Genomic DNA, 14,758 nt, shown 5'->3' with positions numbered 1-14,758 from the left:
TGGTATAAATTTTAATTACTATTAAGTTGTAATACTTGTGTAAACTTTTGCGCGATATAATTGTTACCCAAAGTAAATGCTCAAAGAGCGTGGGCCTTGGAGTAAGAGTCACCCTAGGCTCCAAACCAAGTAAACCATTGGTGTCTTCTGTGTGATTGCTTTCATTTTCGTTGCATTTATTACTCGATAGTTTTCCGATTACGACACGTGAAAGCCACGAGCGATATTCACTCCCTCCCCCCCCTAGCGCTTCTCGATCCAACATTTTCTCTATTGCTTTACAAAAAAAATATTAAAAAGTCATGGGCACTATCCCCCCCCCCCCCCCCCCCCCCCCCCCTAGCGCGCTTTTTGCTCTTATATGCGTAACCTAAAGGCATTGTAGTTAATCTTCTGTAGTATTCCACATGGTTTGATTTTTCAATCCTTTAGCTTATTATACTCTCCAACAAGGAAATGATCACGAGTTAATATAACCCAGATAAAAACTCTAATCATAAAAAGTGTTAGAGTGTATACTAAAAGCCTAGCTTTTGGTATAAACATTTATCTAGAAATAAGAATCACATTGGTTAAATGTCTACATTTGTGATAAATGTAGTTGTTCAATTAATTTATATTGTAGATAACATGGTGTGTGGTGTCACACACAGAGGATCATGTTATCAGTACCTTATAAATTATAAACAGTAGCTCACGACCAAGATGGAAAGGAACAAACCATTTGAAGGTCGTAGTGTAATTAGGTATTAGTTTATCTTAACTATATAATTACACTAGTACACTTAGAGTGTATTGAGTAGGACCATTAGAGGTCGTTTCTTTTATACTGACTTTATAAAGAAACAAAGACCTCAGTTATTATGGAAGTGTGTGCTCTTAATCCTAATATAATAACAAGCACATATATTTGATATTTATTTCTTTAATTTGTCAATGGGTGAGATTTAGTTCGATGAATCAATAAGCCCGATAAGTTGGGAAATGATATCACTTATAGTGTGTGTTGTTGATTATAGAAGGAAGCGTGTCCTAGTGATACTAGGTTGAGAATGTCCTCAAGAGGAGCTCAAAAGGATTGTCATGTTAAACCCTGCAGGTGGACTTAGTCCGACATGACGATGAAGTTGAGTGGTACTACTCTTAGAGCTAGATATTAATTAAGTGAGTTGTCAGTAACTTACTTAATTAGTGGGCATTTGTTATCTTAAACACAGGGAGACTAACACACTCATAATAAGAAGGAGCCCAAAAATGTAATTTGGGATTGGTGCGGTAGTTCAATAATAGTTCTCTAGTGGAATGAATTATTATTGATAAAATTAAGTTGTGTGTTCGGGGCGAACACGAGATGCTTAATTTTATCGGGAGACCAAAACCAATTCCTCCTCTCGGTCCTTATCGTAGCCTCTTATTTATAGAGTTCTATACCCACCTATACCCACCATCTATACCCATCAATAAGGGGCCGGCCAAGCTAGCTTGGGAATCAAGCTAGGGCCGGCCTAGGTATAAAATTGGGTGGCCGGCCCTAGCTTGAACCCAAGCTAGTGGGGGCCGGCCAAATTAAATTAAAAAGGGATTTTAATTTTAATTTTTATTATGTGGAAGAAATAATTTATTAAAGAGAATTAAAATTAAAATATCTCTCTTGTAAAAGATCTACAAAAGATTAAAGAAAGAGATTAAATCTCTTTCCTTATTTGTAGATTGGTGAGATATTTTATTTTCTCTTTAAAATTATCCACATGTTGATAAAATTAAAATTATAGAAATTTCCTTTTATCAACCATGAAGAGATTTTTAAAGAGAAATTTTATTTTTAAAATTTCCGGAAACAAATTAGGAAGTTTTAATTTATTGATTAAAACTTGTCTAATTTATTTCCTCTTGATGTAGCCGCCATTAGAGATTAATTGGGAAATATTATTTTATTTTTCTCAATTAAATCATGTCAAGGGAATTAAGGAAATTTTATTGTAATTAAATTTCCTAATTTGCCTAGGCCAAGGAATATAAAAGAAGGGGTGAGGGTGCCTTCTCAAGATACAACCTCTATTATTCTCCCTCTCCTATTCTTTGGTGTGGCCGGCCAACATCTTCTCCCTTTCTTCCTCTTTGTGGTGGCCGAAATTCTCTATTGCTTGGAGCTCTTGTGGAGGCCGGATACTACTTGGAGAAGAAGAAGAAGGAGAGAAAGCTTGCATCTCTTGGAGCTTGGTTGGTGTTTTTCTTCTTCCTTGGTGAAGCTTTATTTTTTTTGTGGCCGAACCTAGCTAGGAGGAGAAGAAGGTGGTTGGTGGTTTCTCATCTCGGAAGATCGTTGCCCACACAACGTCCGAGGTTAGAAGAGGAATACGGTAGAAGATCAAGAGGTTTTTCTAAAAGGTATAACTAGTAATTTTTCTTTCCGCATCATACTAGTTATTTTTGGAAATAATACTAAATACAAGAGGCATACGATTCTAGAGTTTCGAATTTGTTTTCGATATAGTGTTCTTTTGTTTTTCTTTTCCTTGTGATTTGATTGTTTTTTTCGGTTAACCTAAAGTTATTTTAGGAAATTAAATATTAGCTTTCTATAAAAGGTTTTGTCTAGTCGGTGGTGGTTGCTCCCATATCCAAGAAGGCCATGTGCCTCGCCACGTCAGTACTGGGAACCGATTATGGAAATTAATATTTAATGGAATTAATAACTTAAGGTGACTTGGGTCGAACGTGTTAAGTTCCGCAGGAGATCCAAGTCAAAATCTAAAAGAACAAATAGATTAAGTTTTGGATCAAACGTGTTAAGTTCCGCAGGCGATCCAAAATTTAATTTAAAAGAACACATGGTAGCTAGGAAAAGGTTCAGACCTTTGTACAAAATTTTTGTACAGTGGAACCTCTAGGCTTTCCGAGTAGCAACCAACAAAAAGTACATGTCGACGATGACTATCGACCCGAGCCTTATACTTGGTATTGCTTTCCATAATTGTTAGTTTCACCTACTCATGAATATCTCGAAGATGCTTTGCCATCTCATCCACTTTAGGACTAATTTACTCTACACGTTGAACAAGGGCTAAGTCTAGAACCCTCGATGGATTTTGCCCATAGACAATCTCAAAAGGACTCAGTCCTGTGATTTTGTTTCTCAATTTGTTATAGGCAAACTCTGTTTGAGGTAATGGCAAGTCCCACTGCTTTGGTTTAGTTCTTGTGAAGCATCTCAAAAGATTGCTTAGACTCTGATTCACCATGCTTGGTTTGTTCATTTGTTTGAGGGTAGTAAACACTACTAAAGTTCAACTACATACCTAATTTTCCCCATAAGCTCTTCCAGAAGTGACTGATGAATTTGGTTCTCGATCTGAAGTCATGGACTGAGGAATGCCATATAAACGTATGATCTTCTTAAAGTAAATATGGACAATCCGGGCAGCATCTAGAGTCTTCCTATAAGCTATGAAATGTGTCATCTTTGAGAATTTGTCAACTACAACAATAACTAAATTTGAGGTTCGTTAGATGTGGGGTAATCTCAATATGAAATCTATGTTAACATTGAACCAAGGAGCTTCAGGAATGGATAGGAGAGTGTAGAAGTCTATATTTGTGAGAACCCCTTAGACCACTAGCATATAGAACATCGGTGAACAAAGTGAGCTACATCATTGGTCAACTTGGGCCAATAGAAATTGGTAGAGATGAGAGACAACGTCTTATTACGTCCGAAGTGCCCCTCATTATGAATCTCACTCATAATTTGTTGCCTTAAAGGGCAGTCTAGAATGCACAACTGTTACTCATAAAATAGATAACCATGTAAAATAAAATCATGTCGGTGACCATCATGTACTTTTTGGAATATCCTTTCAAATGATGGGTTAGCTGCATATATATCAGGAAAAACCTCAAAGTCTACAACGTTGGTACTCATGGTGGTGAGTAATAAAGAATGGCGACTCAGGGCATTTGCAACATGGTTCAGATTTCGGCTTGGTGCCTTAGCGTAAAGGTGGACTTTTGTAAGTAAACCACCCACTTTGCATGCCACTTGCTTAGCTTGTGTTGACCATTCATGTACTTTAATGCTTCATGATCAGCACATTGGATGAACTTCTTCTGTACTAGGTAGTGTCACCAATTCTTCAAGAACTGCACAATGCAGAAATCCAAGTCATAAGTAGAATATTTTTTTTGGACCTGGAGAGTTTATCGCTGAAGAAAGCAACTAGTCACCCAAATTGACTTAGAACACCTCCAATACCTATGTCGGATGCATCACAATTAACCTTGAATAATTTGTCAAAATCAAGAAGGGCCAAAATTGTTATTTAGGTCATTCTCTATTTGAAATCCCTTCCCTTGAGACACTCAGTGATAGGAGCAATCAGAGTGCTGAAATTTCTGATAAACCGATAGCAGAAAGAAGTTAAGCCATGAAAACTTCTGACATCGTGCAAGGTTCTTGGTTGAGGCCACTACAAAACTGCATCTATCTTTATTTAATCTGTGTGTACACCATTAGTAGACATAATAAAGCTGAGGAAAGTTACTGATGTAGTAAAGAAAGAGCACTTCTTCTTGTTTAAAATAAGCACACCATTTTCAACTTTTCGAAGGCAACACGGAGATGATCTAAGTGTGATGCCCATGTCAGATTATAAACGAGGATGTTGTCAAAGTATACCACTACAAACATTTTCATAAAGAGTCGCAAGATCTGATGCATAACCCTCATGAAATTGTTGGGTGCATTGGACCGTCTAAAAGGCATAATCATCCACTCATATAGCCCATACTACATCTTGAATGTTGTTTTCCATTCATCACCAAGTATTATTCTGATCTCGTGGTATTTGTTTTTAAGATCAATTTTTAGAAGACCTTAGAACTAGATAGTTGATCCAATATATTGTCCAAGTGGAGAATTGGAAACTAGTATTTTACTGTAAGATTGTTGATGACTCTACTATCAACACACATATGGCACGAGTCATCCTTCTTCGACACTAGTAGGGCAAGAACTACATAGGGGCTCATGCTCTCTTAGATGTGTCCTTTTTCCAACAACTCCACCATCTAATGCTGCAATTCTTCTGCTTTCTTAGGACTAAGGCAATAAGCAGACCGATTAGGGTTTAGGATTTAGGCATCTTACGATTGTAGTTAGTAAAAAATAATTTATTAATTATGATATACTTAATTATTTTATATTATCTTATGTTTTATTTAATTATCTTATATTATATTTAAATAATTAAAAAGAAAGTGTGGGGCATAAAGGAATTGTTGAGAGATTTTTTTAACAGTGAAAAGATGTATAAAATTTTTTTACTTTTGACATGACATTGATATGACAACGAGGAAATTCTCCAAGAGCTCGCATGACAGTAGATGCTTTTATAGACATATTTTGGTTTCAATTTTTTTTTTAGATGTTAAAAAAGGATAAAGGTAAGATTCGTTTACTAGAAAAACTTATGAAGGATGAGATCTTTTATATATATATATATATATATAGTACAAATATCGTATATTATTGATTTAATTATCTCATTAGAAGTCAGTCAACATAGCAAAACTAGAAAAACTAAAGAAGGATCAAGAGATCTCTTATATATAGTGCAAATATCGTATATTTTATTTTCTCAGTAGAAGTAAAGTCAACATACCATGTTCATACCTCTTTTGTTTCTTTGTTTGTTCATATTGCTTTATCAAGAAAGATGAAGATTTCATTAAATTCACGATAAAAGATATTCTGAATTCAACACGAATCAATTTTGAATCTACAAATTATAAAGGTGTTGTTTAAAATAACATTTTAGTAAATCATGTTACAGAGCAATCTCTAATCCTATCTAACGGTATCAAAGCCACTTGTATAGCTAGACTGAATAAGAATGGGTTTGTTCTGCACATCCATCAATTAATAATTTATTCATCTAAATAACTTATGCATAACATGGAACTGACCACCCATCGTGAGCACTTCCTTTACCGATCGTCCAAGATTCGATATTACTTGATTCATCATTCATCCAAATAATTTGTTCTTCTAGAGGTGCTCAGTTAACTAAAGGACGACAAATTTATTATAATGAGATAAAAGTCAATTTCCGACATATGCATCCCTTCGGAGAAAAACTTTTCTCAAACTCTAACGGTCGACTATAGATTTATCTCCTTATACATAACTTAGGAACCAACTCTGAAGAATGCCTGGAGCTAGAATGTTACAATTCATCCAAATAACTAATACAAAGTGTTCCACAGAACATTTAAAACACTTGTGGCAGCTTCAAATCCGAGAGTATTTAACTTAGTATTCTAAATGCAAATCCTTAAAGACAAGGCACCATTACGTAACAAGAACTATTCATGGTCCATTCAGAACACCCAACGAACACTAAATTTTCAATATGCCCCAAGTAATAAGTTATGGTCAAATCCAGCCACCAAAATTTGATCCCTCTTGCTTCCAAGATGTTCAGTCACTCGTGATACTAATCAACATCAAGCATTACAGTGCATCAAAAATTTAGAATAACTTGACAGTTTTTCATTTCACTACGAGACTGAATGTCTCGTGTTCCTTGAATGTGTGGACTTGCAGTCTTCTTGATTAATGGAATCTGGGCTCGGGCTCTCAGACATGTCTGAGCTGCTATTGTCACAACCTTGACCTTTGCCTGACCACAGCTTGCTGAGCATTTTCTTCGGCATCAGAATTCCCTTAACTTTGCCATTGGATTTGTCGTCACTCTGTTTATTGACATTGCCACCGCTTGTACTTCTCTGACTACCTCCACCTCTGCCAGCCAAACTCGTGGACTTGAGATCTCCTGTTGTCAGAACGCCATCCCAATCTTCCTCAGTGTTGGTTGTGACGGCTGATCTTGAGCTGCCATAGGAGCCACCATTTTCTCGAAGGAACACTGCCTTGACATTGCTAGGGCCTTCAGGTGCGCTTCCACTGGTTGCTGCAGAAGCTCTCATCTGCTCGAAGAAGAGAACTTGGACCACCACACGGAGAGGAAGACGCTCGTTCTGCACGGCATGTATGCAAGCATCCGTTGACAACTTTCTACAGTCCATTAGACCACATATTTTCTTCTTTTCACTCTTGGTTAGGCTTGGATGTTCCTGAACCAGCATGACAGAAGCAGCCAAATACAGCAGTGATTAATTCGTAACAATACTTTTAAACATGAAGGGAAATAATTAGAGGGAAAAATTGAAAGCTTGCATGAATTAGCCATACTACTTCAGTGTTAAGTCTCCGATACAACTTCTTTGCAAAATCATTATCTTAATGTGAATCAAAACAGAAACAAACTCAAAGGCGAGAAAGAATTTGTGGGTTCTTACTGATTATTCCAAATTTTAACTCGTATAGGCAACTGTCCAATCATATTTAATCCTCTTACCAGAGAAGTGATAGAAATTACCTTCAGGTACATGTCGATGGCACGATAAAGTCCATCATGGACTGGCCTTGAGGCAACTGACACCATGTCAGCAAGTTCAACAAACTTGGAAAGAGGTAAGTTTGGGTCTTTAGCAACTTCTGCAAGGTACTCATCAATCAACTTCGCAACAGCGATTTTCGAACTTGCTGGAACAAAGACGGGGCTCCTAACCTCCACCAGTTCCTCAGAGCTGACTGGGCTGTTTCTAACAGTGTCCCTGTCCAGCATTACAAACTCTTCAACAACACTTACAACTAAGTCAACATCATATATGGCCTCTCCCATTGTAGCAGGTACCAAAATGTCAGCTACAGATGCTTCCTGCAACTGTTGTCCAATTCTCTTGATTAACTCTTTCCTATATATTTCGCTACATTCCAATATGCTTGCAGCTCTTAATATCTTAAACAGGAAACTGCATGAAACTGATCCTGGCTCAGTTGGCAATAACCAAATGACACTCTCCAGTATTGTCCTTGTTTTCGTTGGATCATTTCCAAACATAAGAGAGCCTTTGGAAAAACCTGGAAGCCTCCTGTATGCATATGCTTTTAGAGCTTCTCCAATCACATCATTCGACACTTTACCCTTAGTATTGATGGCGACTATAACCCGCTTATATAAATCCATTTCTAAATCACATAGATCCTCAACCCACCAATCTTTTGGCACAGACATTTGTTTCCTAACACCATTCCAATGGGGATCGAGACCATTTTCAGATGGAAGTTTCTTCTTATTGTAGGTGTAGGACCAATCAACTTCAGAATGATCCATGGACGCCTTGGAAGCAATGGAATCAAGGCAATGATTGATCACCTTTAGATCCTCGGCCCAAGGTAGTAGAGACTTTGTGGTTTGAAGGACTATGATCGAGTCCTTCCATGAGCGTAAAATACTGGAACTCAAGAAGACTTCAATTTTGTAGATGAGATTCCCTTTTTCAACTGTTTCATGCATTTCTAAATATTCAGCTGCACATCGAGCTGCAACAACATTGTATGCATTGAGGGTGACAATCATGCCATAACAAAATTTAGCACAAACTTCTAAAGCAGCAGGTCCTCCTGGTATATCAGGAATGTCAATTTCATCGTTACTGTCCTCATTTGTAGCTGCCACCAACTTTTGCAAGCGAAGGCTTTTGGATAAAAGAGGGAACTGCATAATATTACTTAAGATTGTGAGCCTCATGTATGAGTTGAATAAGTTAGTATGAGAAAAATGATATTGGATTAACTGCATGAAATTCACTAGGATCAGTAATTCTTCAAGTCAAGATTATAAAAAGGGGGAAAAAATATACTGAAACATAGTTATAATAAATCCCAAAGCCAACAGGGAGGTCAAGAACATCATATTAATGGAACATGAAAACTTCGAAGCTGAACATTCAGAAAGTTGGACATAAATACAACTAAAAATTAATAATAGCAAAGAGAATAAGTCCTGCAAAGAAATGTCATGCATAATTACAATCCTATGGAACATTATAGAAAGAACACAGAACTTAGAGCATCGGAGCTCCCACTGTGACGTGTCATGAGGGAGAAACCTCCCTCCCATAGTGGGAGGGAGGTTTTTCACTCGCACGAAGAAGCGGCTCTGTCGTTGCAGAGCCGCTTCTTCGTGGTTTTTAATTTTTTTTATATTTTAATTTTTTTAATAATTAAAAAAAAGACAAGAGAGCAACGGTTAACAGATTGCATGCCGTTGAACAACGGCTAATTTTTAGCCGTTGTTCAACATTTTAATTTCATTATTTAATATATAAAAAAAATCTATAAATATGGGATCAATTTCATTCATTCCATTGCAATCTTTGCTCTCAACTCATTTCTTCCTTTCATTCCCTATTTATATTCGAGATGGATGAAAATCTCAATACTTCCTTTATGAATCTTTTGAATTCTTCAAATACGGAAGGAAATTCATCTTCTCAAAATACTCGCACTCCTCCAAATATCCAATATCCTCATATTTTCTCTCACCCACAATATCCTCCAAATATTCAAAATATTTCATATGTTCCACAATATTCTCCAAATTTTCCAAATTCCCAAAGTTCTCAAAATTTTTTGCAGACGTGGAATCCAAGTAACGCCGCCCCAGCTCCATTTGGTATGTATCCATCCCAAGATTGGTCAGCAATGGGTATCCAACTTGGGATGCTTTATCCTTACGTATTTTCTCCTACTCAACTACCTGTCATACATTCGAATGAATCAAGAAGGGCAACTATTGATCCATCTATCAGCGACAAAGAATCTCTAACACCATCATCTGTTCCTGCAACTCAGTTGTCACCACACTCATCACAAGAGGAGCGTGAAGTTGAGCTGGAGGAAAATGAATCGAAACGAAGATTTTGGTCTCTCGATGAAGATGTGGTCCTTGCGAAGTCATGGACAACTATAAGCACTGATGCAATCATTGGTAATGACCAAAAGGATCAAGCTTTTTGGAAATGTATAGCTGATTACTACAACAAACATCGCCCCACTAGATCTATGACGAGAAGTTATCAGCAGCTGAAATCACATTATTATAGGTTTGCACCGATGGTAAATGAATTTTCTGCAACTTATAATAATTTTTATACTCATCGGCAAAGCGGTTGGAGTGACGAGAATGTGTTGGAGAATGCATTGAATATGTGGAAAGCCAACAACAAAAGCAAGGATTTTAAGTATATGCATGTGTGGAGGGTTCTCAAAGAATATGAGAAATATACTCCACAATCAGTTGCTCATTACTCTAACAAGAAGGCAAGGACATCCGAATTAGGGGGAAACACTTCAACATCAAATCCAGATACCAGTGTTGATTTAGATGACTCTGAAGTCCGCATTCGTCCTATAAGGCAAAAGGCAGCGAAGAGAAAGGGCAAATCTAAAGCCAGAGAGGGTGACACAATGGAACATAGCATCGATGAAGAATGGTAAGATATTAAAGAATATCAAATCCAAAAAATGGCTTTGCAGGAAGCCGAGATCTTTCATAAGGATTATGAAATTCTTATGAAGGATACCAGTGAGATGACACCAGGACGACTTTATTTACATGAGAAAATGGTGGAAACAATTAAACAGAGGCATGGCTTGGTGTAGATGAGTTTACGTTTATTTTTAGGACTATTATTATAATTTATGTCTTTTTATTTGATGCACTATAATATTTATGTATTTTTTTTAATTATTAATGTTGTTTCATGTTAGCAATTTATAAATTTAAATTTTATAAAAAATTAATGGTGTATAATATAAAATATGAAGGAGAAATGAGAATTATATATAATGAAAAGTGTGGGATTCATGAGGGAGTTGTTGAGAGGTTTTTTGATAGTGGAAAGAGGTATGAGGTTTTTAACTTTTGATGTGGCGTAGATGTGGCAACGAAGGAGCTCTCAACGGGGGTCTATCCGCTGTGGATGCTCTTATAGCAACTCCCAAAAATCACAATCCTGCAGAACTTTCAAATCTCTACACAAACACAAAAAAAATGGAGAGAACAGATTAAACTCAATAAAAAAGCATCCAGGAGACCATAAAAATAAGGAAACTTGTATCCCAAAGTATCTGACAGAAAATGAATTTAAAAAGGTAAATATCGACCTTCTGGAATTTTTTCTCTACAAGTACTACTGTTTCAAAATAGTGGAGATAATACCTTGTGCAAATAAAACTTCACATCTCCTACATTAATAACAATGTCAGCCGCCAGCTCGGATGCAACAAACCTGGAAAGAATTTTTTTTAAAAAAAAGAATATCTATCAATAAATAGGTATTTTATGCTGGCAGAATGGGATAAGGAAGGCATCTAATCCTAATGGAAGGATTAGAAGTAAATAAAACAGAAACTGAAAAATCTTGATTAAATTATAGCAAAATGTGATTACACTCAACCCAGAAGCCGCTCACAGCCCATCCCCAAGTTATGTGAAGGGGGAGCGGATCCTCTAGACCGCCTGTCCTAGTCCGCTCCTGAACCAGGACAGGTAGATAGGTGGTAGGCAATAACAGGTGGGGGGCATTGCCTCCCACCAATGCAGAGGATCTCTCCTCATGTGAAAGGAGGTAAATCACACAAAAAAAAATAAATAAATAAAAAATCTTGATTAAAGAACAATAAGGATATGGATGGATTGAAGATTGATTTACATCCTGAAAGGAAAGAGATCAAACAACCCATATATACCACCACCTAGAAACAGATTACATTCTTTCTCTAACTTCTTTAGTAAGCAAACTCTAAAGATAATTGCCAAAGAGAGATAGCCACAGGTGCAATTTACAGATACAGCATGCTCTTATTCAGCTCCAGGACGAAGAAGAGCATGTTTTCACTACTTTGAAGTCTGTATTCTCATTTTTTCCCCTTGAAAAGACTCATCATCTTTGTCAAGCAGTGTTTGCCGCAACTACTATCAGTCAACAACATGAATCTTCTCTCTCCACTCAACTATAGCAAAATCATGTGTGAAACACTGAGTAGCGCTAGCACTGGTAACGCCACAATCTTACATATATAATTGTTAGATATTCCTGTCATCTAATGCATATCTTTCTTGAAAGATTTGTTTACTCTCTTCTTTTTTTAATATTTGCTCTAAATGTTAAATAGTATGTCAATCATACTGAAAACAGTTCCGGTTAAACAGCATGGGCTCAAAAATCCCCTCAATTCTAGGTTGTCAATCCTTACCGAAAACAGTAATGGTTAAGCAGCATGCACTAAAAAATGCCCTCAATTCTAGGTTGTTTAAGACATCAAGTTGAAGTTTGTCACACATAGGCAATCATGATAGAAATGCATTAGGCTGTTCTTATGTAAGAAAGTTACACATGAACATGGATTGAAAAGAACAATCTTTAATATGTCAATGCAAAAATAAACAGCCCAAATACATTCCAGATGGAGATCACGATGAGCATAACGAACGTTGCATCCCATTAAAATAATGACACCCTACTTTTTTTGCCAAAAGCAACTTCTTTAAATCACCTGATAGCGATGAGAGTAAAAGTTGGGTTGCAAATAAGGAATAACGCATACTATGGTTATTATGTAAGCTAAGTTAAACCCTAAACATGCACTGAGAAATAACAACCTTTTAACAAATATGTCATTATTGAAATAAACACAGAAGCAGATCATAGATGAAGATTAAGATGACCATAAAAGCAAATTACATCAGATTGAAATATAGATCCAACCTTTTTGGCAAAAGCTACTTCTTTAAATCAACTGAAAGCGATGAGAGAAAATTTTGGTTGGCTAATAAGTAATAACACAATCTCTTTGCAAATCTTATTTACAAAAAAATCTTTTATAAAAACATGACAACAAACACATAAATAGGTGTCAACAGATAAGGGCTATACCTGATGTTGTTGCCATCAGCCTGGAATGCATCAGGCTTCGATCCAAGTTTCATGTACTTCATATTGCCAAGAAATAGAAAAGGAAAAAGTGGGGCGGGGGAAGCAAAAAAGACCTCTTCAACAACACTGAAGTATTTCAAATCCACAATCCTTAATCTCCCATTACGCAGGTAATCCACACCATGTGAGGCATGCTCCACGAAATGGATGGCCAGTGGATTATTTTTTTCCCCATGAGAGATGGCCTAATGCTGAAACAACAGCCTGCGAAAAAACTATGCCCTATGCCTCAACTATTTGTTCCAAATGAAGAGCAATCGAGTGGTCTCTACGATCTAGAGAAACAAAGGCAAAAAAATTCCCAACTCCTGCAGATAGACCCAGCACAAGGGCGCAGGAAGCGGTCATATAAAGAGGATTCACTGCCCCCCCGAGCGGCGGCAGATGCCCACGGAGTCCGGAGTCAACACAAGGTGATCAATGGCCTACCTCACTCCCCTTCTCTCTATATCAGTAAACAAATCGGAAAAACACAGGGCCACACACAAGCACAACCTGACACCACTGCCCCTCGATCGAATAGTAAATAATTTTTGCCCCCTCTGGCTCCTCCTCCTTTTCTCCGCTCTTGAGATCTGGTGGGAGGTGTTGCGCGCCTCAGCAGTGTAGCGCTCAGAACCACATTCCCCCCTCCAGCTCCCCCTCCAAGTTGCGGTTTTTGCCTGCGAAGAGAAAGACAGCATCTCGAGGTGAGGGGTAGGGTTTCAGTAAAACCAGACAGCGAGCATCTTTCTCCAGAAGAGGAGCAGAGCGTGTAGGGAGACCATGGTAACCACTGCGGAAGGGAATCTTAACAAGTGGAGAGAACCCATGCCTCCCTACAGTTGCCTAAACAGGCAGGCTCACCTGCTAACCAACTAAAAACCACGGCAAGATCTAAAAGAGAAGAATGATTAAAAATCGAATCAAGATCAACCTTGGTCTTTTGGAAAGCTGAGAAAATTCCACGAAAAGCAAACGAGAAACCTTAACCCCGATCAAAAAAAAAAAAAAAACTCGATTTGACTCATCAATTGGGGGTTTGAGGTCGAACTTATGGAAAAGAAGAGTTACCGCTTCTCAGATATCCGATTGAGATCATTCCAGAAGTAACAGCATCAAGCTGATGGCCATCGTCCTTAACACCCCTACTCAGTGGTCTTCCTCCTCGCTTCCGCACGTTCAGAGGACAGACACAGAAGAGTAAGACGAGATCTCAAGAAGCGGGGGACGTAATAAAGGCAAAACTACACTTGAATGCAATTGCAATCGCAATCGCAATTGCAACAAGGAAAGGACGTCAGGAGAAGCGGACAAAAATTGATGGAACAAGAAATGGGAGAATTTAACATCACCTCTCCATCTGCCATCGAAGGGATCATACCTTTTTCCATTGGTCACTTCACTTCCTTGGCCATGTCTTACATGGAATAATGCGGTTGTTCCTCCCTTGCGTCAGAGCTCCACCACGCTTCTTCCTTCTGTCTCTGACGCTCCATCTTTGACACTGTTTCGCTTCGCTGTCATTGTTGCGAGAGTTTTTAAAAGCAGATGAGAAAGAAATGAATCTTGAGTTTTTAATGTCTATTTAATTGATTTTTAAAGTAAACTAAAAATTGTTCGCTAAAGTATAAAAACTATAACAAAATTCATGGATACCCAATACGTCGACCCGGATCTGATCCGGAGTCGGGTCTACCGTTGATGGCCTTCGTTAAAATTAATAATAAGAATCATTAATTAATAATAATTATTTTATAACATTGTATATATCAACAAACAATAATATTGATAGATTAATTAATTAAGCATAATATCTATATCTTGTTTTAAATTTAGTAGGATATTTATGATAATTATGACAAGAAGAAAA

General features: G+C 37.4%; 1 protein-coding gene across 4 annotated transcripts; it reads right to left on the bottom strand.

Annotated features, from left to right (window-relative positions):
* Window positions 1-6,349: 6,349 nt before the first annotated feature.
* On the bottom strand, window positions 6,350-14,428 carry LOC121980957 (BTB/POZ domain-containing protein NPY4-like). Of its 4 annotated transcripts, none has more exons than XM_042533242.1 (6): window positions 14,270-14,428; window positions 13,960-14,132; window positions 12,847-13,568; window positions 11,130-11,199; window positions 7,440-8,621; window positions 6,350-7,134 (listed from the first exon to the last, which is right to left on the bottom strand). In XM_042533242.1, the coding sequence occupies exons 3-6, from the start codon at window positions 12,906-12,908 to the stop codon at window positions 6,559-6,561; spliced, it is 1,890 nt and encodes a 629-aa protein (XP_042389176.1). In that variant the 5' UTR covers window positions 12,909-13,568; window positions 13,960-14,132; window positions 14,270-14,428; the 3' UTR covers window positions 6,350-6,558. The 4 variants fall into 4 exon arrangements, with proteins under 4 accessions (XP_042389176.1, XP_042389177.1, XP_042389179.1 ...); XM_042533243.1 differs by having other exon boundaries at window positions 13,960-14,056; XM_042533245.1 differs by lacking the exon at window positions 11,130-11,199.
* Between the last annotated feature and the right edge of the window lie 330 nt (window positions 14,429-14,758).

This window comes from Zingiber officinale, chromosome 5A (genome assembly GCF_018446385.1).
Source record: "Zingiber officinale cultivar Zhangliang chromosome 5A, Zo_v1.1, whole genome shotgun sequence".
NCBI classification, from domain to species: domain Eukaryota; kingdom Viridiplantae; phylum Streptophyta; class Magnoliopsida; order Zingiberales; family Zingiberaceae; genus Zingiber; species Zingiber officinale.
Note: the sequence above shows the minus strand (reverse complement) of the source record. Positions and strands in the feature narration are given on the sequence as shown.